A 26,351-nucleotide genomic window follows, 5' to 3' on the forward strand; every position below is an offset into this window, starting at 1 on the left:
CAAGAACAGGATAAGCAATACCTAGCCGATATACTCCCACATTGGCTCATGAGAATTGGCCTTTAGTATCTCCAAAATCATACCACACGATGTTTATGTGAGTTGAGGTACTGTAAGGAAGATTTAAGACATGATTACTTGGCCCAAGCGTAGGCATTCTACAGCAGGCAAGCGCGTCTTCCCCCAAAGCACTTCCGCGACACGCATATTGCAGCAAATGCACAGCAATATAAGTGGTGTGCTTCCGACTTTCACTTGTACATCTCGGCCAATCAGAGTGAAGGATGTCTGCAGAGACTCGACTTCACTCCACTTGTACTCCCAATGCAATCTTCGAGACTGATTTAAACATGTGGTGTTGTAATCCCACTCACTCGTGTTGTCCGAACTTTTTTGTCTTTGCCCTTGCAGTCTAATCATACGCTGATGGGGAATCTCGTGTCTTCGAGCATAGTCCAGAGAAAATGTCTAGGCGCGGGGATGTGATGACCATCTCCTCTGACTCTGATGACTCCGAACCTCAAAAGTCGTATAGTCGTCTCGGCAGCCTCTTTGCCTCTTCTGCGGAACCAAGATCTCAGAGACCGGCATGGGTGAGTCCTCGTGCGGCTCACATCAAGCAACCCACAGCAAATTCGAATGCGCGCTACACCACACTTGTTACTGGAAACAGAAGTGATGACTCGGACGTGGAGGAAGTTGCGCCGACAGCATTCAATTTCAGGAAAAGCAGGGACGACCACGAGGGTCATGGCATTGGCGCAAAGGGGACACAGCCCAGTAGCACTCTCAGATCCGCCGCGCCGCTGGACAGACGCGACGGCACTTTAGTCTCGAATAACGGAGCGGACCTGAATGGTCGTGTGAACCCGAGTGTATCACAGGTTTCCCATACTACAGATACTACTGGACCTCTGTTGCATGTATCCACCCAAGCAGTGATCAGTGGCGCCGTTCCGACCATGCCTTCCGAGCAAGTTACAGTCAAAAGTGTTCAGAAAGCAAGGCGGACAGGACCTTCTAGTAGACCTCAATACCGTTCCCCTTATGATCCTCATACAAAGACTCCGAGAAGGACTTCCCAAGCAGTGGCTACAGCCGAAAGCGAGAGTGCAGTGGCAGGTCCCTCTCTACGACAAGATTTGAAGACGATTCTACCCTCTGGTCCTCCGGTGGTTTCCCATCAAAATTCATCGATTGCGCCTCAACAATCCGTAGCGAAACGCAGAGCAAGCCCAGATGAAACGCTTGCCGCGCCAGCTGACAACACGAAGCGTGTCAGACTTTCTACGGACGCGAGCCACTCGGATGCACTCGTTCACTCGCCAACACTGTCGCTGGATCAACACAGCAAGGATATCTCCGTACCTAGCACAGCCTTGAAAACAGAAAAACCGCACCTTCACCATGACCCGAGTCCTGGTGACAAGTTTCCGTCTCTTGCTGCCCTCTTGCAGCGACTACATCCTGGCGCTTCCCAACCAGAGTCTGCTAAGGTTGAGCAAGCTCCTATGACATCTCTTCTCGAAGGAGTTCCAAAGGCCATCTCATCAGAGAAGAAAATACCCAGCACAATGTCACAGGAGCAGGCTCCGCCGGTTGTACAGTCCATCGAGTCTGCTTCTCTACCAGCGCCCACTAAAGTAAGTGTCACGCCAAAGCTTTCAGAGGATCGTGAGATCACAGGAAACTTGATCAATGAACACAGTGTCTCGGAGGGCGATTCTCTAGAACCATCGGCCCCAAGCGTGACAGGGAATTCACTTCCACTTCCTGAAGTTCAGCTACGCCCAAGGCCACCTGTAATTAAGGGACAACTTTACACTGAGGACGATGATAAGCTCCTACTCCACTTGAAGGAGGTGTTGCACTTGCCGTGGCAACGTGTGGCGACGTATTTTCCTGGTCGGCAGGGTGCTTCACTGGCTGTAAGATATTCGACGAAGCTGAAAGACCGCTCAGCTGGAGCACCCGCAAGCACAGGCACTGTGCCCGAATCAGGCGACATGCAGTCCACACGCCGTGGCAGACCACGGAGATCCGTCATGATTGATATGTCTACTGAGTCGGTTGATCTGACAGACACGGATACAGCAACAGAGCCCCAAGGTGAAATACATCGAAGGATAACCCGACGGTCACATTTAGGTCCTTCCTCATTACTTAGAGCTAGTGCTGATGTGTTGCCGACACCTCGACCTACCTTTCACACTAGCGAGATGAAACGGGTCCTCGGACGGCTTCGCCAGCAAGTGTCGAAATTCTCGTGCGATCGCAGCCTACGAGACAGAGAGCTTGGCCTTACAAGCTACCGCACGCACCCTCATATGTTGCACTCTTGTCTCAGAGATTATGCATACGCCACGCTTAGTCCCATAATGTACATAGAAGACACATCTGGAGATGTCGCTACCGCAGCTTGGTCGCCGAACGGCCGACACTTTGCTGCAGGTTGTGTAGCTACCTCGGATGTCGATTCCATGCAATACAACAAAAGAGGGAATCTCCTGATCGGTGATGCATCCAGGAGGCTTGCCAAAGAGCTGCCTTATCATCAAGTGTCTCGCCCTATCGTCAACCAAGGCGTCAACGCGACTGAGGAGATGCGAGCGACCCAAGACAAATGCGTATACACGACGGTCCAGTCTGTTGCCTTCTCGCCGAGCGCCCGTCGTATGTTTTCTGTGTCGATTGACGGTACAATGAAAGTCTACAAAGTCACTAGAAGCGACGTTCTCAGAACAGAATTGACCGATACTTCGATACATGATGGGCCTGTAGACCTCCTTTCAGTCAGTCCCAACGGACATGTAGCTACCGGGTGCAGAGTCTCAGGCTTGAATAACATCATGTTGTTCAGAAAGGGTGGCGAAAAGATCGGTTTCTCCGCAAGCAAGATCACAAGCGCCATGAAAAAATACCCATCTGCGCTACGGTTTGGGACACATCCTTCACATGATCGGTATCTACTTGCCGGCTTTGCGTGTGAAGCTGAGAGAGTCTACGAAGAGGATGAGATTCACGACAAGGGTGGTGAGACGTGTCTGTGGGACATCGAGACGCAAAAGTCAATTGAGCTAGGTGCGACTAATCGCAATGTTTTCGATCTGACATGGAACCCGAACCCAAGTGTTGGCTCTACTGCGTTTGCTGTCGCCAGCGGAGTATCAGGACGAGTCAACAGGGGAATGCATTCCGTGGTCCGCCTCTACAGCCCCAGCCAGAGCCGAGCTAGAGCCGGTGTAGAGCTTGAATGCCCAGCTTGGGATATCAACGACGTTGTCTACTCCCCTTACGATGATAATATCATCGCAGCGGGCAGCACTGATGGCAAAGTGTATATATGGGACACCAGACAAGTGAGGGATTACCAAGGCCCTATGCAAATTCTGGAACACGGGATTCCGCTTAGCGTACTTCCGCATGAAAAGCCACGCTGGGAGACAGACACGGGTATTCGATTTCTGTCTTGGGGCGCGGACCATAACCGTCTGTACTCTGGCTCCTCTGACGGCATTGTCAAGTGCTGGGATCCATACAGAGCCGACGAGGACAGACATGTTCGAGATGTTGCCTACTTCGATTCTGCTGTCATGTCAGGTGCTTTTAGCCCGGACTACGACAACCTTTTGATTGGTGAAGACAGGTGTCGCTTGAACGTTCTCTCCGTGGGTCAGGAGAAGGGAATCCCACAGCGAATCACTGTACGCAAGTCTCCAGCCAAATCGAAGTCAAAATCAGAATCCGCGAATGCACCTGCAGCCCACATGAATTCACACGAGCTTGTGCAATCAGGCCAAATTATGTTCATGCCCATGGGCGCTTTCCCAGGCAAGAAAGCAGCAGTACAAGGACCAAACTTCAGAGGTCCCTACAATAACGATCTGGACGCGTCTGAGCTCCGCCAGCAAGCCGCCCAATTCCAAGAAAGTCTTATACTCGAACCACTTGCCACGAAATCCTCATCCGAAGATGGATCGCCCAAACAGTTACGACCGGACGAAGTAGATGCTGCGATCGCCGCCGTCGACAAGCTTGGACGATTCACCGACCGTATGCCGGACGCCTTGCGCAAAGATGAACCACTGTCACCAACGACGGCTCAGAGACGCGGTCTTGTCGTGAAATGCGCCACTTGTGGCAGTCCTGCGCGCAATGTCGAAGAAGTGGCCGGCGACAGGGAGTATCGTGCGCTGTGCGAGAAGTGCTCTTTCGCTTGCTTCAGATGCTCGAAACCTATGCATATCTCCAGAAGAATGCACGCCGTCGAGTGCGAAAGTTGCAGAATTAGTTGGAGGATGAATGTTTTAGGGTATGAAATGATAGACGAAGGAAACAAGCCAGTCGAAGGCTCTTACAGAGCATTCCCCAGCACCAAGGTGGAGGAGGGTGTAACGGAGATAGAGCCTGAGGTGTGGGACATGGGCGAGGAAGAAACCACACGTCAATTCCAAGCTGCAGACTTGGTGAAGATCGAGTCGTTGAAAGTCAAGCAACGCGAAGGGGAGTAAAATGTTCTTCCGATTCAAGTAATGCATGTCATAATTCAGATCTCCAATGATGAAGTGGAAGAGTGCAGGTTTCTGGTAGACCTGTCGACTCAGCCACCTAAAGCACCTCTGTAAACGTAGTCAAAGGGCCTCAAAAACACTTCTTACAGATACAAATCGAAAATTCGTGACTAAGATTATGGATTCATTTTTATGTTGCGGTCCCTGCCAGACATGATTTTCGATCCTAATGAATCAAGGGCAACAATGGCGACACTTCTGAGACCAGCATCATGCGCACTAGTAGCTTTCAAACAGGTATCCTACTCAGGCCAAGGTACACAAGATCAATAAATCGTCAAGCCCACAAAATCAGCTCCAAAAGACTGCACGCCCTCATCTCCCCCGACATTACTAATGACTATCTCATCGTATCCTCCCTCATCATCTTCGCTTTCATCGCCATCATGATCTGTCCCCCAACCCCCGATCAAAATCCCCAACTCGGCACCATCCCCCCACCCGCGCATCTCCGAGAAGAGCTCACTGCTGCGTCCGCTCAGGGGCACTTCCAGCCGTTTCGTGTCCGTCTCAGCGGAAGAATCAGAAGAATTAGAAGAGCCGGAGAAAGAAGTGACGGAGACGGTGATATTCCGCGCATTGCGGCCGTCCGTCCACGCTGAGTCGAGCGCGACTTCGTTGTTGATGTAGATCAGAGAGACGTATCTCTGTTTCGTCTGCAGACTCGTCCCGGGACTTCTGTCTCCGTCATTGCTCGACTGCGAGGGCGCGTGAGGGATGCGTAGACTTGCGGAGCCCGAGGGGGTTATGTTCCCTATTTTGGCGCCGACGGGCGCGCAGAGATTGCTTGTGCAGTTTACGTGTTGCGCGCTGCCGGAGGTGACGAATGAAGTGCTTGGGTGGAAAGTCCCGTTCGGAGAGGAGATTGTGAGGGAGATTGGGGTAGGTTGGTCGGATGAGCGGGTGAGGGTTATGCTGTTGTTGTTTGCTGCGAGCAGGGATATGGGGATTGTAAGGGATGTGGCATGGGCTGGGAGAATGTGTCTTGCTTTTTGTTGGGATGCTGATGTTGAGATCTTGATGGTCGTTTCGCTGGCTGAGGATGTTGCGAAGTTGATGGTCATAGAGTAGGTGGTACTGTCCGTGAAGCCGTACACTTTGTTAATGGTGAATGTCCTGTACATATGCAAGTCAGTCTTCGCTGTTCATGACACAGTCTAAATATGCGGGGACCAGTCACTTACGAGTTACCGTTACTTGCTTCATCAATCGCATAGAAACCTGCTGGAGACGTGTCGCCCAGCTCTAGCAGTAGCGTACCATGAGGCGGAACAGTCTGGCTGTATGAGGTCTGTACATTACGAGTCGTAACATTGTTCCAGATATCCTTGACATATCCTGCGCTCTGCAGACCCACATCAGGAAGATCAAGCGTAGCATTCAGAGTTGTTTCATTCCAGTTCACAAGAGCAACGATGGTGCGATCACCACTTGCATGACCTGACCAGATGTCATAGCCTTCTTCTGTCCATCTACGTGTGAGATTGGCCGACACACCAAGACTGTCTTGGTTGAAAGCAATGACATCCTCGTTCTTGAGTATCGCTAGAGATTCAGGACTGATACTTGTCAGAGTGTCATTCAGCGCTGCGCCAATGACCAATGGACTCTTCAATATCGCCCAGAGAGAAAAGTGCGTTTGTTCTTCAGGGATGGTGAAGAGGTTGTTCCCTACCTCGAGCATATCCAGATCGAGCCATTGGTGAGGACCAGCGTAGGAAGTCTGAGGGACAACTTGATTAACAATCCGATAGATTGTTTTCCACTGTGGGATTATGTCGTTTGTCACACGCCATGTGTTACCTAGAGCTGGTGCCCACGCCGAAGGGAAATCCACTCCCCAGTCGCATATCTGGTAAACAACGGAGCGGTTGGTTGCGATCAGAGCATTATGCATTGCGACATAATGCGACTGGGGTGATTCGGATGGCTCGTAGCTTGTGTTGGGGAAGTCAAGGTCTGCATCCGAGTAGCAATTGTCGTCTATACCTTCGTCAGGTGACTGGTTGGATATGATCAGGAAGACAAGACTCACACTTCAGCAGATCAGCTCCCCAGCTGGCAAAAGTAGCTGCGTCCAATTGTTCGTGGTCTTGTGTTGATCAGCTTGGATCTCTCATGGCAGGCCAATAGTGATTCAGATCTCACATAAACTTCCGGTCTGATTGACACCGCCAGTCATACACATCTGCACACCACCGTCCGAGTAGACTCCGAAATGAAGACCAATACCATGTATGAATTCACCCAATGCCGGGAATCCGCTCGGAAACAACGTCTCATTCCATGTCAGAGTACCGTCAGGAGCTCTCTGTGGTAGAGTCCACCCGCAATCAGTGGTCACATAATCGTAGCCTAAGTCTGCAAGACCAAGCTCCACAAGAGCCTGAGCATTGGATGTGATGATTGACTCATTAGGGGAACAGCTGTAGTGATTGTAGGAATTCCAGCCCATAGGCGGAGTCTGAGCTAGACCATTATCCCATCGACGTTCGAGTCTTGAGGTATGTTTGCTGGAGGAGAGCGAGAGAGCAGAGCCTAAGGGACCGCCGAGCAGGAGAGCGAGTGAGATCATTGTAGATAGGCGGTTGACATACAATGCCGTGAATAGAGATTGAGACGATCATACATGTTTGCGTACCTTGAGTTCACTATATGCCATCTGTTCTCGATCTACTATACTTACTGCGTCAAGCGAAGATAGTCACTAGGGTGCCTGCCTATCCATCGGAGTAAACAACATATACCCCTCACATGCTAGGGGGACATTAGGGCGAGTGTGATATGCACTTTGATACGCGCGAGATTACTTGCTCTTCGCATTCCCCCGCATAGGTCCTTCCGACACTGGTCAAGTAAGACTGAGTAGGCGAGATGTGACCCCTCACCTAGGTGTTGCAGTGCGATTCTGCTGTAGCCAAGCGGTTGCAGATCGCAGATGTAGGTCTCCAGGATTCACTTCCGATGGTTAATTATGAACTATCTGCGAGTAAGTCGGCTAATAAAGCCCTCTCGCCCTCTCGGTATAAATCCGGCGGGGACATGTCTATCTAGCAACATTCAATAGAACATGTGGGTATACATATGTGGGACTATGCAAGAATCAATCATACAGCGAAGGAGGCTGATCATGTCTTGAGAATCTGAGCATTTGCGTTGTTGACCGGCTTCATGGCCAAGGATTGCAGGTCAGCCTTTGTTTTGAAAAACGACTGATGCGAGAGCACGAAAATAGAGTTACGATTATATGAACAGAAGTCGTGCTGCAGACGTGGTTGCTTGTTCGAAACTCTTATGCTAGATGATGTCAAGTAAATACAATGGATATCAGTAATATTTCACCCTAGTATATAAGTAGGAAGAGTAAGAATAGAACAATGACCCCCTAGTCCATCAAGTATCAATGCTCATGCCAATGCCAATGTTACCGTATGCAATGGAAAAGGGGACGACCCTATCATGCCTTGTGTCGTCGTACCCAGCAAATAATTTTCCAGCAAACGCCTATCCATGCAAGAGATCCACAACGCCAATATATGGAAATGGGTGTCACGAGGCTTCTCTCAAGAGACAACTTCTCGCTTGAGCTTCGTCTTCAGATTAGACATGTCCCCTTCCGCCTTCCGCTTTCCGAGTATTGACATCTCAGGTGTCGCACTTCTCGCTCTATCTTGACCTAACACGAAACCTGTAGGCCCGGCACTAGCTTTGCTGACTTCGTCATGGCAACTGGCGTGATAGATCCGGCCGCCGGCTCTAGTAGCGTCCATCCACACCCATTCCTGCGCTTCCTCGTGCCAGACAGTCTCGAATTTCTCTTGACAAATGGGGCAGGCGGCGTTCTGCACTGCGGCGGCACCAGTAGGTGCGGGAATGTAGTTGTCCTTGATGTTTTTCTTCTTGGCATCCTTTGCAGGACTTGTAGAACTGGTAGAATCATCGACGGGTGCGGAGCTCGTGTCGATATCACGCAACTGTATCCACTCCATCTCGTCCAGATACCAGCTGCGGTTCTGGCCTTTGTGGACTGCCTCTGCAATGCGCTGATTCGTTCGGAAGTGCCAATCCAAGTGACGAGCTTTCTTTGCACGACCTTCCTCCGTAGCTTGGAAACGTCGACCGCAAGTGGTGCATTGATTCGGCTGAGCTTCATAGAGGCTGTGGACAAGCTCCGGTCGAAAAGTTTTCAGATTCGGTGCGGAGAGTGATATGTAAGGTGTTCCACGAGTCTGGGCTGGGGCATTCGGGTTCTTGCCGATCAATCCTTGGAGCTGTTGTAGAAGAGAAGGTGTTGGCACTACCTGTGGTGGTGGCGGTGGTGGCGGAAGGGGTGCTTGTGCCGGAGCACCCGTGCCTTGTACCAGTCCGGCTGCACGAAGAGCGTCCATCAGGGCATTGCCAGACGGTGCTGGTGCAGATGTAGCCGCGGCAGGCCGAGGAGATGGGTTCGCAACCGGTAATGTTAGATTCGCAAGGTTAGGGATTGCATTCGGCAAAGTTGGGGTTACCGTGTGCTGAGGTTGAGCAGTAGACTTTAAAAGTTGCTCCAGCGCTCCTGGTGCGAAGTATGGTAGTGCGGGTGCTGGGGGTTGCGTTGAAGAGGGTCGAGCGAACCCTTGGGGGAGCTGTGATGGAGGCTGGAAAGGCGCAGGGTTTAACGGTGTCGGTGGTTGCCACTGGGACGATGTCTGAGGCGGGGCAGCAGAGGGAGTGCCCGCAGCAGACGCTGTTTGTGATTGAGCTGCTTGGAGTGCACCCACTTGAGCCTTGATGGCGTTTATAGCCTGTGGCGGAAGTGTCTGCGTGTTCACGACCGTCTGGAGATCTAGCAGAGCCTTCAATTTGGACTGCACGGTCGTGTCAAATGGACTTCGAGCGAACTCGGTGCGAAACGAGGCAATCAAGCCCTCTATGTCGCCCTTGAGCTTTTGTAGCTCCTGTGTAGGACCATTCAAAAGAGCAGACAAGGATCGAACAGTATCCGTGGGTAGAACCGGGGGAAACGGTGGCTGTGGTGTTGGCTGGGAGAGGTCAGCGAGATTGCTTAGCAAGTTTCGTTCATAAGCACCAACATTTTGGCTAGTATAGCCATTCTGGTATGGCACTTGTCCAGGCAATGCAAATTGAGAATCATGCTGGGGCGGCGTCGGAGTATTTCTGAAAGCATTTGATATCGGTCTTTGAGGAAGACCAAGTGGCGGTCTCTGATTACGGGAATGCTGTTGCTGTTGTTGCACAGCGACAGTCCGAAACTTGATGAGAGCATTTTCAATAGGCCTAGTGGTATCAGGAAGAAAAACAGGGGTAGGATCCGAAGAACCAGGCACAGGCTCCTTCCAAGTCTTCAACATGGCATCCATTGCTTTTCTAACATCATTTCCTACAAGAGTATACGCATCCATGAAGGTAGAGAAGAGGTTTCTACTAAGATAGATTGTGTACGGAGAACCAACATTCTTGACGATAGAGTCGAGCACGTATAGTGCAGGAAGTTTCCGGGTCGGTGCGGTCTGGATCAGGTGTCAGTTCTTCGAACATGTGTGCCAGCATAGAGAAAATGAAGAATGTTGTCAGAGGAGCAATAGTAATCATGTCATTCATACCGTTCTGATGTGCTTCTCCAAGACCTGCGAGATGGCCTGCGCATGCTCTGTGTTCTCCTTGGCAATGATTGTCAGGTTGCTGATTTCATAACGATTGTTATTCTGGAGATCTTGCAACGAGTCTTGGAAATCCAAGGCCACTTCATCCGAGGGCAAAGCAGCGGACATGATTGACTCAAATAGTGGCAAAAGACGATGACGAATAGTTCTATGGTAATCAGATGCTACGGGTCACGGATAGCTTCAAGGCTCGCGCAAAGATTGGCAGGTCAAAGGCTATCCGTCCGTAATGCGGACAAGTCTTCAAAAGACTGCAGACAGTAACAGACTGCGAAGATCGTGAAAAGGGTAAGCTTGATAGCTTGGACGAACTCCCTCTTCAAGGAGATGATGGAGAAGAGTGATGAATCAATGCTAGCTATTGTCTTCTTTGCCCTCAATAAGCCCAAATGGCTACGCCCAGCGAATGTGTCGCGACACGTTCACGAATAGCTCTTATTTTATTCCCTGACCCCTCACTAAGTAATTTGCAGGACAGCGACTCCAAATCTGACCCAAGACTCCTTGTCTCTTTTTTCTGGATGAATTTTTTCTCAAGTGTTGGGGCACTTTGGTTGTATGACAATAAGACAGGCTTCTCGATTGAGTGTGCTCTGGCTACACAATTCAGGCTGTGCGCCTCTGTTTGTTAGATTATATATTTTTCTCGTTTCTCAAGGTAGCGAAGCGGCTTAGATGAAGAGCGCGCAGGTGATGATTGTCGGAGGTTGCAGTGGGGTGATGAAGTTGCGCAGCAAGTGCAGTATAGAAGGTGATATGGATGCAAGAAGGATGTGGCTGGGGCTGAACGTGAAAGCTGCAGTTGCTGTTGCTTTGCAATAAACTTCCGCAAGTCTTGGCGGCAAATGCAAGTACAAGTACAATGGGGTTCCGGACCCTTGAAGCGCACGTGCCAATGACACCATCCACGCTCCAGCTGATCCGGATGCCTTTAGTCCCTTTGTCCCTCTTTCTCCAGACTACCTGTTGCCTGTCACTCGCTCCCATACAGTAAATTATACTCACCCAACTTATAATACACATAGCATATATCTGTGCTTGTACACGCTCATAAGCACATCAACAATCAAATAATTCCAGATCAGCAACTCCTCTTGCCATTATGAAGTTCTCTCTGAGCCTCCTTTTGATCGCGCTGTTCGTCGCATTCGCCCTCGCTGCTGCACCCAACAAGCAGGTTATTGTCAGCTATCCCAAGGGTACTCCAGACTCGGTCATTGAAAAGGCAAAGCATGCCATCAAGGAAGCTGTAAGTTTGTCCTTGCATTCATATGCAAGAGGCTGCATGGACTGGCTGCAAGACTACGAGCAGAAGTGCTGACTACTATCTAGGGAGGCATCATCACCCACGAGTACAACCTCATCAAGGCCTTCGCAGCATCTGCGCCAGCCAAGGTCCTAGACACCGTGCAGACCATGGGTGCCGAATATAATGCCGTTGTTGAGGAGGACCAGATGGTCTCCATCAATGGCCCTGCACACTAGGTCATGTCATGATGCTAGAAAATGATACATGCATACATGGAACGGATGAATACGACGATCTTTGGGAAATTCACTGGTGTTACAAAGTGGAGGGTCTGGTTTCTGTTATCAGGGCGCACATGGGGTATAAATGGACTGGATATGAGAGGTGTTATACTTCACGGGACAGGGGCAGAGTAATAATCAAGTTCAATAACCGAGTGACTACGCCACTGCGAAGTGAACGTCATTACGGAGCAAAGAGGTCAGAGCCACAGACATTGATATAGTACAAGTCAATACTGGACTAACCAATATGGGCTCTATTTGTCACGTGACATATCATGCAAGAAAGTTAACTACTTGTACTTGACACATATCGTGCAGTATCTCTAACCTCGACAATTCACGCATCCCTCTCCCTGCTGAGAGACATCTCGTGCAGTATCTTATGCAAGGGTTTGGAACCGTAGACAGTAACTTGTGATGATTCCGAAACCACTGAAGCGCTACTTCCGTGCCAGGCGCCCATGTGCGAGTGAACTTCATTGGGCGGACCTCGAGACATTTGTACCATTGCACTCATCTTGCGTATCACAATTACCTTATCATTCACCTTTTTGATTGGTAGACATTCCCAGCGGACGGGTGTACGACGGAGACTCACGAATAATGGTGAATGACCCTACACCAAAATCCTCGTCAGAGGACACAACAAAGGTTGGTACCAATTTGATTTCTTATTTACATGTTTCATCATGCAAATGAATGATGATGAAATGGTCTGTCTGGCACCGTCCAATCTCACTCATCTTCACCTACTATCTCAAATCTCGTTTCATGATTCTACAGAAAGAAAGACAATAAACCAAATTTCGAGAGAAGGTGGCAGTTAAGAAGAGATTACCCTACTAACGTAATATGTGCTCGTTATCACAAAGGCCCTCATGGCTACCGCCATTATGCTTCCAGTCACTGATTGGGACCCACGAAAGTCCATGGATGAGTTTGGGGTCATGGGCGAAAAGGATAAGATTGCTGCGATCATGAAGAATATGGACCGGCATCACAGGACAGTACGGTGAGTAAAGTCTGTGTAAGAAGGAACCTTGGACTACACAAAGTCGAAGGTGAAGGCATCGTGAAAGTTCGGGACTGTGTATAGCACATTCGTCAAGCATGCACAAGTGGGGCAACATATCGGTGCGCTACGACTGATATCGAAACCAATATAGGAACAACATCCTTGCTGTCAAACGGAGTTCACAAGACACCAAATTTCCCGATGAACACGACCGCCTCGAAGATGAGAGATCCCGACTCACTCTTTATCTATCGTCAGAAGCAGGGACGGCGCAGAGGAGTGCTCTCGCAAAGTCTCAAAAGGCCAGACCCGAACATGCATATGCAGCGCTCCAAACGAAAGTTCCACCTAACCAAGCGGGCGGGCTCAGTATCAGGCCAAGCAATACAAACTACCAACAGAAACTCATTGCTGCCCTCGACAAGGCGCCTCTGCCTCAGACTATTGACTTTGATGCTATTTCAGCACCAGCCGCCTCGGTATCGTTTGGACCAGAGGTCCCAGCATCGGGAGTGGTTTCAGACGCAACAGACGAAGCGATCGCGAATCAAGCCATTGCTCTTGCGCTGTCACAGTATCAGAGTCTAAAAGTGTACGAACGCCACATGGCCCAGAGCCGTGAACACTATGCTCAATTGCAGCAAAAGTACAACAGCGGCGCCAGTAACAGCAAATTCACTCCGGGATCTGCATTTGCGGCAGGGCTTTCTTCTACAATTACCGCGTCCTCTATCTCCGCCGATGCTCGTCTCGCTCGTCGGCCAAGTCTCAATCCTCGTGCATCATCTGGCTTCCATTTTCTCCCGCCGATCCAGACCTCGGCGTCTTCCACCTCTGACAACGCCCTACCATCAAAAGTCGCGCGCACTCCAACCGTTACCTCTCCTTCATTCAAGACCAGCAACAAGACCAACCAAGACCCTCGACTAGCACTACAAAGAAGAAACTCAGCAATATCCCCATCAACCCAGACCGTCAATGACCCATCCTATTCTCCAATGCAAGGAATAGAGCGCACAGTCTCGTCCATGGGGATCGGAAGCGGCGCTCCATATCCGGCTTCTTCGACCTCTGCGTCCGTTGTTCCGGCTCCTGCTGCTGTTCCTGCTCTGATGACTGGTGCTTCTTCTTCGTTTCCTGCGGCGGCGCGTGATGGGTCGTTTTCGGGATCCAGATCCGGGTCGCTCAGTGCGGCTGCTACTCCTGTTGCTCCTGTGGCGCCGATGTGGTGTTCTGGTGGTGCTGGGGAGACAGATGATTTGTCGAGCAGGAGGTCGTCATCTGCTGCTGCTGCTGGTGGGGCGGGGTCTATGGTCGATGTGAGTCGGGATCCGAGACGGAGGAGGGGGTGATTTGAATGCGGAGAAGGGAGGAAGGGAGGAGGAGGAGGAGGCTAGAGGCTGTGTCTCAGCATAGGAATTGAGCGCAGGGTTTGAAAGCTGGAAAGTGTCTCTCTGTTCTTTATCTTCTCGGGTCCTTTTACAAGAGGAAGGGTCGCGGGTTTTAGCATGGAAGTAAAGGTCTTGCGTGACTTGTCTTTAATCCATGGAATAAGCCACTATTTAATCGTCTTATTTGATTCATTGTGTCTACCATAAGAAAGCATATGCTGGAGCTTTCTTCTTTCCGGTTCCTGTCAAGCTCTTTCGCCACTTGATCTCTCTCCTTTCCCCCTTCTCTAAACCCGCACTCGGACTGCTATATCTCAAGCTCAAGCAAAGAAAAAGAAGAAGAAAAAGACTCTACTCTCTACCCCCCGGCAGCCCCACCACTCGAAGCCCCAGCCATGCCCTCCGACGCCATACTCAGCCTCGCACAAAGACTCAGGAAGACCACCGTCTCCGTGGCGGCGAGATAGTTCAACGCGTCCAACAAAATCTTCAAATGCCGACTGAAATTCTCCTCGAAGCGCTTGAGGTTGTCGAGGAGTTTGTCGAGGCGGGCTTCTTGGTCTTTTCGTTGGGAGTCGGGGGTGGTGGCTGTGGAGGAAGAGGATAGAGAGGATAGGTCCGGGTCGCTGGCGGCTAGGTTGCGGCTGAGCGATGAGGTGTAGTTTGCGAACATTGTGCAGGTCGCCATTACTTTCGAATTTATCTTTGCGGGGTGTCAGTCTTTCTTTCGCGTGCTTTCTTGTGGGTGAGGGTGGGATGTGACGCGGTGGGAGGAAGGGTAAGGAGGAGAGAAAGGAAGAGAAAAGGGAAACATACGCGTAGGAGCTTCGAGTTCGTCAACATGCATTCTTTCAGGCACGTGGCGAGGAAATCGACGTGGTCTTGCATCAGTTCGTCGACTGTTCGCTTGACTTTAGTGGCTTTTCTTCCACTGCCATTGCTCGTGTCGTTCGCGACGGCTGTAGCAGCATCGTCTTCATCGGCGGCGTTATTATTGTTGTTGTTAGCGGCTGCGGGTTTGGCGTCACTGCCACCCACGCCACCACTGCTTTCTTCCTCTGCAGAGCCGAGTCGAGACATGAAAGCGATCCAATTGGGCTCAATGACCTCGTTCGTGCAGAAATACAAGAGCTGCTGCACGAAACACAGCATTCTGCTCCTCAGACACCACGCTCTGCGTTTCCAGACTTCTATTCTGCGGTCCGAGGACTTGCGGTGCCAGGTGGTGACTTTGCTGTGTTCCGTCCATGAGCTGACCAGCAGCGTTTCCAGATGGCGCAGTGACAGGATGTATCTGTACAAAAGTTGGTATCTTGTCAGAGTGACTCGGGAGACGACTAGCGATAGAGGAAAAGGCACGGCGTAGTCAAAGGTCAGGGCCTCGAAGCCACTGATGTCTTTGTCGTCACCCATGACGCTCGCGGCAGCCGGCGCGTAGCTCGTGAGGCTACCGCCGTCGGCGTCTAGTCCCTTGACATTGACGACTTGCATCAGCCAGCCTGTCAGAGAGATGTCGCTCATTGTCACTTTGATGTCTTCTTTGAAAGGATCTTCGGCCGCCACACTGCCCGGCTGACGCAAAACGATGTCCAGAAGAGACTGCAGCTTGCCGGTGTTGACTGATTTTGCGGGCTTCTTAAGCTCGGAATTGCTTAGCTCGAGGAAATATGACAAGAAATCCGATCGGTCGAGGAAGAAGTAGTGTTTTAGACTTCGCAGGCGAGCGGGCAGGGCATGGGTTGTCAGAAGCAAAGTGAGTAGAGATGAGTTGGCGAAAGCGTATGCACGATTGACATTGTCGAGAAAGCGCGGGTCGTCAAAGGTGTGAGGGAGGTTGGCGTCCTTGCCCATGTCCTTGCCGATGTCGACGCCACCGCACTCACGCACCACGTTAAGGTACTTGCCAGCGAGCAGGACCTTTTCCTTGACCGCTTCGAGTTGCGGAGGAACAACGTCGCCGCGGATGGTGTAGCGCTTTTCCCAGTACTCGTCGGTGTAGTCCTGCTCGAGCCCTTCTCTTCGTATGCTCTTCTGTTCTTTGATGAGAAATTCAGAGTGTGGGTCTCGCACGTTGCCGTGATGCAGCCATTCATTCAACATGGCCATATAGGGCTTGGATGATTCGCGTAGTAATTTAGACAGCAATTCTCGGGCGGCTGGGTCTCCGGACATTGTGGCGAGACGCTTGGTGAGCAGACTCAGGACACTGCCACCTTTGCAGACCTTTTTGCCGACACTCGCAGCGTCCTTGGCCTCGCGCAGGCTCTCGAGGATGTTTTCGAAATCGTCCGACTTGTCCAGGTCGTCATCGTCATCTTCCAGCATCGAATTCGCTTTCAGGATCTCGTGGGCGACGCTGTACAGCTGGAACATCATGTGGCTGGTCTGCTTGGTGTGTAGACTCAGGAGGTGGAGTGTGAAGGCGGTGCTGGTCAACATCTGATGTTCCAGCTGAGCGATCAGGATCAAATAGTCTTTGAGCAGCTTGCGCATGGCGGCGCAAAGGGCGTGGTTCACGGAACCAAACTCCTCTCTGCTCTGAACCTCGACAAAGGCCTCGATTGCGGCGTAGTGAGTGGCCATCTTCAGCATTGACGTGGTGAGGTCTCGCAGACTGGGATCCAGACCTGAGGATATGCGATACTGAGGACCGGCGAGTCGGCTCTTCTCCTTGAGCGGTTGGTAGGTGTCTGTGTAACGGACGTATTGGCCTTCGAAGCCCATAAAGACAAAGAGCATGTCGTCAATGACGGCGGCCTCTTGCTCGTCCAGAGACAGCTCGTGCAATGGCTTGGGCTGCAATGCGACAGGGGCATGCGCGGCCATTGGAGGAACAGAGACTCTCGAGGCCAGTGGAGCAGAAGTGTGCGGCATGAGAGAAGCTGTAGGCGTCCATGACGGCGCAGCTTCCTTTTTGGTCGCGGGCGCAGAGCTGCTGGCCCTGGATGGTCTCGCAGAGTCCCTGGATGATCGATCATTTGGGTTTAATGCGCCGCGCACACGAGTTGTGGTAGTGGTCGTGTTCCGTCTGAGGTAGTCATGTTGTTCGGTAGCAGTAGTAGTAGAGGCACGATAGTTGGGGGTCTTGCCGGCTGCCCGAGCCGAGTTTTCACGCTGAGCATCTTCTGAGGTTCCAATAGTGTTCGCGCGCGGGACTCGTTGGCGCACGCTGGCCGTCGTCCTCCGTTCAGCCGTGGTTGATGCGCGGGGTGGAGGATGAGATGACATGGCAATCCGCAGTCATCTTCGCAGTGCCTTCAATTGAGATATATTCCGACTTTGTCTTCTTCCAGATAATCAAGAAGAAAGTGTTGTTATACTCCACTGCGGTGGTGCTGTAAATGCTGTAAACACGCAGGGCGACAACGCGCGCAGCTCTTTTGATGCTGTGCTGTGTTGTACTGCTGGAGACTGCAATATCCCGAGGGTAACAGCAGGTCTCGAAGAGGAAGAAGCGATAAGATGAGATGTGGCTGTCCTGAAACGCTCTAGTAATCATGACATCTTGTCGTACAGTAATTACGAAGCTACTAGTTACTGTACAGTACAGTAAGGTACCGCAGGCAAACACCCAAGTGCGCAAGCTCGCCCATCATCATCATCATCATCATCACCCATTCACTCATACATCATATTGTCCATCAACCCACACCTTCTCGACTCATCTCTTCCCGCTTCACCCACCATCCACTGGACTGGTTACCGCTAAAAACAATCACGACCAATCTTTGGAGAATCAACATTCAGAGTCGCTCTTCACGGCACCAGCACAACCGCCATCATGTTTATTGCGCGATCCGAATATGGTATTTGACTGACACGCTTTTCATTTGTTACAAAGATCCAGCAGTAGCTAACAAGCAATACAGACCGTGGCATCAAGTAAGACTGTTTCAATCGACTAACTCACCCTCCTCCTGCTCACATGATACCTCCAGCACCTTCTCTCCCGAGGGCCGTCTCTTCCAAGTGGAATACTCGCTCGAAGCCATCAAGCTCGGATCAACAGCAATAGGAGTACGCGAATATTTTCATGCCGACAGCAAAAAGAGCCATTCGTTGACGTAACCCTCTCAAACAGGTAGCGACATCAGAAGGTGTGATCCTAGGAGTGGAGAAGCGTGTGACGTCCAGCCTCCTCGAGACCAGCTCGGTAGAGAAAATCGTCGAGATCGACAGACATGTGGGAGCAGCCATGTCGGGACTCCAGGCCGACGCCAGAAGCATGATCGAGCACGCCAGAGTGACATCGCAGAACCACGCATTCCACTACAACGAGCCCTTGAGGGTCGAGAGCTGCACCCAGGCCATTTGTGACTTGGCTCTGAGATTCGGAGAGGGCGCCGAGGGTGAGGAGAGCATCATGAGCAGACCTTTCGGTGTGGCTCTGTTGATTGCCGGATTCGACGAGGATGGCCCCTCACTGTATGTCTTCTTTGCTTTTCGTATATGTCAGAGAGATATACTAACGAGATGACCCAGTTACCACGCCGAGCCGTCAGGCACCTTTTACCGCTACGACGCCAAAGCCATCGGATCGGGTTCCGAGGGCGCGCAAGCAGAGCTGCAAAACGAATTCCACAAGTCGCTGACCCTGGCCGAGGCCGAGGTGCTGGTTCTCAAGACGCTGAAGCAGGTCATGGAGGAGAAGCTGGACTCGAAGAACGTGCAGCTGGCCAGCGTGACCAAGGACAAGGGCTTCAGGATATACAAGGACGACGAGATGGCCGGAGTGGTGAGCAGACTCGACTCCAATTAGAGGGAGGGTGGACAGCAAAAAACAGAGTTTCTTTCCTGTTTCTGCTTTGTGTAGAAGCAGAAGAACGAAAATCACAGCACCCGACAAGCAGTAAACAATGTGTACCATGCATTTGGGTGAACGGCAACACAGGAAGCATTCCCAGAGAGAGTAAAATCTCCGTCTTCTCACTCCCACCCTCTTATTCCAACTCGACTCTCAGATACACACCGTTCTTCTCATATGAATGTTTGTCCTTTGAAGAAAGCTGGCTGGCATAGAATGACCTCTCTAAGCGTACATGCACGTAGTGTATAAACGTCTCCCCCTCCCCTTCTCTACTTTTCCTCTCCTCTCAGTCCCTGATAATGTACAAATCAAACGGCATGTAGAGACGGCAGAGAAACATCTAAAAGGGGTTGTCCTCGGGAGCAATCTCCTTGACCCAGTGATCACCGATGACGGGGATCTTCTGCATGATATCCTTGCGCACGCGGGGGATGTCGGCGAAGAAGAAGAGGGCGAAGATGCCGGCCGCGACGCCGAATCCTGCTGCGGTCGTGCCGCTGTTGTTTTTGGTCCGTCTGTCAGCAATCTATAGAAACGAGAGTGGTGGAGAAGGGAAGTGGAAAAGAGAAAAAAAGACATACAATCCGAATGCGCGCTTGACGCTGATGCCGTGGAAGTTGGGCGCGATCTTGTAGTTGGGGCCGAACTTGCTCTTGTATGTCTCGTAGTCGGGCAGTTGCTTCCACGGCTGCATGCCGTGGTGGCCGTCGTGCTGGGTGCCGAAGGCGGCCTGTAGTTGTTGCGCTTTTGTGTTAACCCTCTCTGTCTTTCTTTCTGTTCTGTTCTGGACGGGTGGATTGATGATGATGATGATGATGGTGGTGGTGGTGGTGGTGGGAGGGAGGCGAGGAGAAGAGAAGGGCGTACCTGACGGGCTAGTGTCGACTGCATCTTGAGGACTGTGTTGTGTAGGAGAGGGCGACGAGGATGCGAGAGCAAGAGAGAATTGGGTTTTTGGCAGCGGGATACAGTGGTCTGGTCGGCGTCGACGTCGATTGTCGATTGTCGTTGCGTTTGGCTGGACGGAAACGGAATCGGATTCGCGGAAGAGGCCGTGAGAGGTGCAGGTGGTCAGCAATGTTTGCCTGAGGCTGCCTCGTCATTGAGCTAGGGCTGAAGATTACAATACCGTACAGTAAGGTACCGTACGGGCGCAGGGCCAGCATCTCCAAGTTTACTGTACAGTACAGTAAGGTATCTCACTGTATCATACACTGGACCTACTATACTGTATCGTAATAATACACCACTGTCACTGCAGCCTGCGCTGCTCCTTCCCTCACTGTGACCTTTGAGCTCTGAGCTGCTGCTGCTGCTGCTGCTGCTGCTGCTGCCTAACGCTGCCACACCTTGACTCGTCCACAGTAATCCTAATCCAGAGATACTCCTGCTGCAGTAACTTCTGTTCATCCAGCACCACCACCATCACCACCGTCGTCTTCTTCACCTGAAGCAACAGAGAACCCTCCCGCAATGGCGACGGCTCTGCAATCAGCAGTCCGTCTGCCCACACCAGAGCCCGCCGATGCTCACTCTCATTCTGCAAAGAAGCGCTCGCCCTCTTCGCGCTCTCCATCGCCCCAGCGACGCGCCCCTCCGCTGCGACGACGCTCCTTGTCGACATCTCCACCTCCCAGACACAATGGAAACGGAAACGGAAACGGAAACGGCAACGGCAACGGCCCTCTGCCGCGCGATGTCGACCGCGCACGCGCTCTCGAGAGACAGCGCCAGGCCGGCGCACGTCGCAACGATGCCCCCGCCGAACCCCCCAAAGTCCTGACCCCCGCCGAGAAGCAGGCCGCCGCCAAAGCAGAGTACGAGCGACTCTTGACCATGCGCTCCGGCGGCACCTACGTGCCCCCTGCGCGTCTGCGAGCCCTGCAGGCTGACATCGGCACCGACACAAACTCAAAGGAGTTCCAGCGCATGGCCTGGGAAGCCCTCAAGAAGTCCATCAACGGTCTCATCAACAAGGTCAACGTGTCCAACATCAAACACATCGCTCCCGAACTCTTTGCCGAGAACCTCGTCAGAGGCCGCGGCCTGTTCTGTCGCAGCGTCATGAAGGCCCAGGCTGCCAGTTTGCCCTTCACCCCCATCTACGCCGCCATGGTCGCCATCGTCAACACCAAGCTGCCTCAGGTCGGAGAGCTGCTGGTGCATCGTCTGGTTGTGCAGTTCAGAAAGGCATACAAGAGAAACGACAAGGCTGTGTGTCTGAGCAGCACCACCTTCATCGCGCACCTGATCAATCAGCAGGTCGTCCACGAGATGCTTGCCGCTCAGGTGCTTCTGTTGCTGCTGAACAAGCCCACAGACGACAGCGTCGAGATCGCCGTGGGTTTGATGAAAGAAGTCGGCCAGCACATCGAAGAATTCAACTCCCAGATTGCCCTTGCCGTCTTCGACCAGTTCCGCAGCATTCTCCACGAGGCCGACATAGACAAGCGAGTCCAGTACATGATTGAGGTTCTGTTCCAGATCAGAAAAGACAAATACAAGGACAATCCCGCCGTCAAGGAAGACTTGGATCTGGTGGAAGAAGAGGATCAGATCACCCACAACACCTCGCTAGATGACCAGGTCGAGGTTCAGGACGGTCTCAACATCTTCAAATTCGACCCTGACTGGGAAAGCAACGAGGAAGCTTACAAGAAACTCAAGGCAGAGATCCTGGGCGAGGCCGACGGTGGTGACGACGACGACGACGAAGACGACTCGGATGCCTCCAGCAGTGAAGACGAGGGAGATACAAAAGAAAGAGAAATGGAAATCAAGGACGCCTCCAACACCGATCTCGTCAATCTCCGGCGTACCATCTACCTGACCATCATGTCCTCTGGCGGCTTCGAAGAATGCACCCACAAGCTCCTGCGCATCAACCTGCCGCCTGGCCTGGAGAAGGAGATGCCTTCGATGATCATCGAGTGCGCTTCTCAAACCCGAACCTACAACAAGTTCTTCGGTCTCATCGGTGAACGTCTGTGCAAGCTGAACCGCATGTGGCAAGAACTGTTCGAGGACGCATTCGCCGGATACTACGACACCATCCACAGATACGAGACTCATCGCCTGCGCATTATCGCACAGTTCTTCGGTCATCTCATGGCTTCGGATGCTATCGGCTGGCACGTCTTGAGTTCCGTCCACCTCAACGAAGAAGAAACCACCTCGTCTTCGCGTATCTTCATCAAGATCATGATTGAGGAACTCGCTCAGGGCATCGGTCTTAAAAAGGTCGCCGAGAGAATGAAAGACGAGACGCTGCTGCCTTCCTTGGCCGGCATCTTCCCTATCGACGAGCCCCGCAATACTCGCTTCAGCATTAATTTCTTCACCGCAATCGGTATGGGTGTCTTGACCGAGCCCATGAGAGAGTACCTGAAGAACATGCCCAAGCCTACTTTGCCTGCTCTGCCCGCTCGAGCTGCAAGCCCTAGCGACAGATCGTCGAGCGTGTCATCCTACTCGAGCTATTCAAGCCGTTCGCGCTCGCCTTCCCGCACCCGCGGACGCGCCAGAAGCTACACTCGTTCGCCAACACCACCGCGGCACAGAGGACGCGCGAGATCGGATTCCTACTCTCGCTCACCTTCTCCGCCGAGACGAGGAGCGCGCGGGGCATCCACATCCATCTCTCGCTCGCCTCCTCGCCGCCGTCGCCGAAGCAGCGCTTCAGTGTCTGTCTCTCGTTCTCGTTCCAGAGTCAGATCGTCAAGACGAGGCCATGGACGCACGTCATCTCTCTCCCCGTCTCGATCGCCATCTATAAGTCGCTCACCTTCGTATTCACGCTCACGATCCCCCGCGCCCGGAAAGCGACGCACCTACTCCGACTCTCTCTCTCATTCTCCCTCTCGTTCTCGATCTCCAGCCTCGCCACCACCGAAGGCTAGATCAACAAAGGGCACAAGCGCAGCAGGAAGCAGCAAACGCCACGACCACGACCACCAGCGACACAGTCTCTCGAGGTCGAGATCGAGATCGAAATCAACCCCGCGCATCAGGGGCCGAGAAAGAAGCTACAGCGCATCCCTATCGCGCTCGCCCTCACCGCCGCCTCGTCGCCATCGTCCCGCCGCGACGAAACGCAGAGGCTCCATTTCACCCTCGGTGTCGCGATCACCATCCCCCGCGCCCGCCTCTCGCCGAGCAGGAGGAAGAAGAAGAAGTGGCAGAGGAGGCAGAAGACCCTCTGCATCTCTCTCTCCCTCGCGATCCCCCTCCCCTCGCAGAAACCGACGATACAGCAACAACGCGCAAAGAAGACCATCACCTCCCGCGCCGAGACCCGGCAACAGCAGAAACGGAGCAGCAGCTGCTGCAACCAGTGGAGGCGCAGATGATCTAGATGGCATTCACCCCGCTAGACGGGCTCTGCTGTCGGGTGGTCAGGGACCGAGACCGCGCGCCGGAGACTTTATCTAGGAGGAACATAGATCACAGGATGGAGGGAGTGTGTGAAGAAGGAATGAACTGAAATCGCAAAGAAAACGGTGGAGTGATGAGATGGGCATCATCGCGCATTCTTTCGGTGTATTGAAGAAGAAGGCTATGTAACAAAACCCTTGCAACCCTTTTCTTTGCATGTCTTTCTCGGCTCGAAGTCCGTGATGGTCGAAAAGTACCAAGAAGAAGAAGAGACGACAGGAATGGGGCGAGTCTTTGGTGGTTAGTCTTGACGCTGAACAGAAGGTACAGTAGGGTGGAAAACAACTCACTCCCTATCAGAGACGAATGATCAAAGAAAAAGGAGGGAGATGCAGTGTATCGAAGCGGAAGAAGAAGTCTATTTCCCATCAACATCCAGAATCTTGAATTCCCAGACAGATAGATTCCCTCCATTTCGCAAAATCGTTTTTCTATCAATGTCCAGTCTACCAATTTGCTGTTCGGTATTTATATCGCGAGACACGCACGAACGAACCTCTCTGTTGCTCTTTTACGAGGAACTCTGGGTGGTCGATCTCGAATTCGCTTATCTTTGTCACTTTTGCATGATGGACGAATGGATGGATAGGTGACATCTTGTCATGAAAAGGAGTTGGTGGGAGGAAGGGGCTGTAATATGCGGATTGCTTGAATGAAAAACTAGAAAAGGGAAGTAAAACAATACTCTCATCTGGTCTCTCTCTCTTTCTCCACGTTCTCTACTTTCTCCCTCTTCTTCTATGCGTCAAAATTGGCGAGTCTCGGTGACTGTCATGTCAAGTCAAAAATGCAACCACCAACGACAGCGATAGCGTTTTCCTTCGAGTCCAGGTTCCTTGTCTCTTTTGTCTCGGGCTTTGCTCATCATATCTTTCTCTCGTCTCTCTCTTTCGAGTAAATTTCATCTCGGCTTATTCGCGGTCGTCCGTCGGTCGCTTAGACGTATTGCGACAACCAGCGGATACCCTCGCCGTAGCCCTGTCTCATGACCACAGAGCACATGAAGACCTCGATGGGGCGGATATTCTCGAGTTGGACCTTGCCCTTGCCGGTGGTCGAGTAGAGACCGAGCTCGTGTCTGAGTTGGTCCTCGGAGACGGCGTTGGGGTCTGTGGACGATGTCCATCAGCGAATATTTCTCTTTTGATAGGAACCAGAGAATACTTACGGTCGATCTTGTTGCCCAGGATGAGGAATGGGGTCTTGGCTAGATCTTCCATTGACAGAACTGTGGATATATCATCAGTAAGACATTGTGATGCCAACCAAGTCGGCAAAAACATACGAGCGTCGAGCTCAGCCTTGCTCTCGGCGAATCGCTCGGGGTCCTTTGCGTCGACAAGGAACACGATTCCAGAGACCTCGGGGAAGTACTGCATGACCTGTCAGTTCCAAGCGTCATAAAGTCAACAAAATCCGGGCTCCGGGTGCGTCACTGACATCCTTCCACAATCGTCGTGCCTGCTGATGACCTGTCCGACTCTTAGCTACACATGCCGATAGCAAATGGTTATTGCTGCTGCCATACCGCCCAAGTCAAAGGTTGTGAAACGGACAGAGCCAATGCTGAGCTCCTCGGAGGCTGAAAGTAGTCAGCTAGTGCACTTGAGCATCGTCTTTCGTATACACATACTAGGGTGAAGGGTGGGATTCAAGACGGCACTAGGTTACTGTTAGTCTACGACGCTTGATGTCGTCGAGCGCTGGAGGATTCGCGTACACTCTGTCGTTCTAAAAGTGGAAAATGTCAGCTCAGATGTGGCCAACGAGGCAACATTCGAGAATAATTCCGACATACCTTGAGCATGTGAAGAAGCTAACGGAGAAGGTCAGCATTCCGATTCGACTACCATTCGTGTGTCCATGAAACAAAAACGCACAGTGGTCTTTCCTGCATTGTCCAGACCCAGGAACAAGAGTTTCTGTGCAACCGCATTCCGTTAGCCTCACTCCCTCTTTTTGTTATAGACGGATGCTCATCGGTTTGGCTCGTACTGCGTGCTTATTCAGGAGGCCAAGACTGGCGAGAGTGTCCCAGACTGTTTTGGATCTGCTGTCAGCGCACGTGGTCCATTTGTAGAGGGGTGGCTCCTCTCGTGTTTTGGTATTTCCAAGGGCGCGGGAGGGGACGAGAAAGCCGATGAGAGTTCACGTACACCAGTCGATAATCCACATGTTGAAGGTTGTCTATTGATTGCTTTTGTTTTCTGTTGTGAGTTGACTGTGTCTTTTAGTTGTTGGGATGGGATTTCGTAGGTTGTTGTGATAGTGTTGGTGGCTGTATTGGTATGAGCTGATATGGCTTTGGGATGGGATGCTATGGGGAACGTGGAAGATTATCGCTGGCGTCACAGAGCACTCGATGCCAAGACCGTCGCCCACCATGACACTTACCTCCGTACAACCTACAAATGTACTGTGCATTTATGAACCGCAGCATTTCGGGGAGTTCACACATTCCTTCAACTTCATCTTATCTGTAGCTCTTCCACACGGCCTTTTATATGTAGCAACTGCTTTCATGCTGAAGAATGGATTTGTACTATTCAGGGTGGTTGAGTTGATCACTGAATATAGATTATCCAGTAAAATGTCATGATTCTACTTGTAGGGTATAGCATTGTCAACCGATACCGTCAGGGTCATTATGCTTGTAAACAAAGACACCCACTTCACAGCATTCTCTTGCAGTGACGTGCAAAAGTAAGAGGTTTCGCACATGACACTACATGATGAGAAGCATCAAGGGAAGTCAAAAGCAATTGGAACAATAATGCCTCTCTTATTTCGTAAAGTAGTGCGTGTAGCTCAATAACGGTAAACCATGGTCCCAAGTGACCCAAGTCAATCGTTTCGTGAAAACTCCAACAATGCCCATGCCATCGAAATGGCCCCGATCCATATGCCATAGGGGTATTTAGAAACGGATGACCGGAA

At 51.7% G+C, this 26,351-nt stretch overlaps 8 protein-coding genes across 8 annotated transcripts; 4 read left to right on the forward strand and 4 right to left on the reverse strand.

Moving 5' to 3' along the window:
* Window positions 1-464: 464 nt before the first annotated feature.
* On the forward strand, window positions 465-4,511 carry AAFC00_005235 (uncharacterized protein; the record flags this gene model as incomplete). Its single annotated transcript, XM_069348234.1, has 1 exon — window positions 465-4,511. The coding sequence occupies one exon, from the start codon at window positions 465-467 to the stop codon at window positions 4,509-4,511; it is 4,047 nt and encodes a 1,348-aa protein (XP_069202817.1).
* Window positions 4,512-8,134: 3,623 nt separating this feature from the next.
* AAFC00_005236 (uncharacterized protein) lies at window positions 8,135-10,342 on the reverse strand (the record flags this gene model as incomplete). Its single annotated transcript, XM_069344986.1, has 3 exons — window positions 8,135-9,592; window positions 9,644-10,081; window positions 10,175-10,342. The coding sequence occupies 3 exons, from the start codon at window positions 10,340-10,342 to the stop codon at window positions 8,135-8,137; spliced, it is 2,064 nt and encodes a 687-aa protein (XP_069202818.1).
* A 994-nt stretch (window positions 10,343-11,336) lies between these two features.
* Window positions 11,337-11,719, forward strand: AAFC00_005237 (uncharacterized protein; the record flags this gene model as incomplete). Its single annotated transcript, XM_069344987.1, has 2 exons — window positions 11,337-11,483; window positions 11,567-11,719. 2 exons carry the CDS (start codon window positions 11,337-11,339, stop codon window positions 11,717-11,719), a joined length of 300 nt encoding a protein of 99 aa, XP_069202819.1.
* A 651-nt stretch (window positions 11,720-12,370) lies between these two features.
* On the forward strand, window positions 12,371-14,134 carry AAFC00_005238 (uncharacterized protein; the record flags this gene model as incomplete). The annotated part of the gene is made up of 3 exons (XM_069344988.1): window positions 12,371-12,418; window positions 12,640-12,779; window positions 12,934-14,134. The coding sequence occupies 3 exons, from the start codon at window positions 12,371-12,373 to the stop codon at window positions 14,132-14,134; spliced, it is 1,389 nt and encodes a 462-aa protein (XP_069202820.1).
* A 397-nt stretch (window positions 14,135-14,531) lies between these two features.
* AAFC00_005239 (uncharacterized protein) lies at window positions 14,532-17,401 on the reverse strand (the record flags this gene model as incomplete). Its single annotated transcript, XM_069344989.1, has 2 exons — window positions 14,532-14,876; window positions 14,990-17,401. 2 exons carry the CDS (start codon window positions 17,399-17,401, stop codon window positions 14,532-14,534), a joined length of 2,757 nt encoding a protein of 918 aa, XP_069202821.1.
* A 1,919-nt stretch (window positions 17,402-19,320) lies between these two features.
* AAFC00_005240 (uncharacterized protein) lies at window positions 19,321-19,871 on the reverse strand (the record flags this gene model as incomplete). The annotated part of the gene is made up of 3 exons (XM_069344990.1): window positions 19,321-19,477; window positions 19,562-19,710; window positions 19,848-19,871. 3 exons carry the CDS (start codon window positions 19,869-19,871, stop codon window positions 19,321-19,323), a joined length of 330 nt encoding a protein of 109 aa, XP_069202822.1.
* A 582-nt stretch (window positions 19,872-20,453) lies between these two features.
* On the forward strand, window positions 20,454-23,334 carry AAFC00_005241 (uncharacterized protein; the record flags this gene model as incomplete). The annotated part of the gene is made up of 2 exons (XM_069348654.1): window positions 20,454-22,663; window positions 22,803-23,334. The coding sequence occupies 2 exons, from the start codon at window positions 20,454-20,456 to the stop codon at window positions 23,332-23,334; spliced, it is 2,742 nt and encodes a 913-aa protein (XP_069202823.1).
* Window positions 23,335-24,350: 1,016 nt separating this feature from the next.
* Window positions 24,351-25,311, reverse strand: AAFC00_005242 (uncharacterized protein; the record flags this gene model as incomplete). The annotated part of the gene is made up of 7 exons (XM_069344991.1): window positions 24,351-24,523; window positions 24,583-24,642; window positions 24,700-24,787; window positions 24,855-24,886; window positions 24,943-24,996; window positions 25,048-25,076; window positions 25,265-25,311. The coding sequence occupies 7 exons, from the start codon at window positions 25,309-25,311 to the stop codon at window positions 24,351-24,353; spliced, it is 483 nt and encodes a 160-aa protein (XP_069202824.1).
* Window positions 25,312-26,351: the final 1,040 nt, after the last annotated feature.

The sequence above is a fragment of the Neodothiora populina genome, assembly GCF_041146345.1.
Source record: "Neodothiora populina strain CPC 39397 chromosome Unknown canker_contig_5, whole genome shotgun sequence".
NCBI classification, from domain to species: domain Eukaryota; kingdom Fungi; phylum Ascomycota; class Dothideomycetes; order Dothideales; family Dothioraceae; genus Neodothiora; species Neodothiora populina.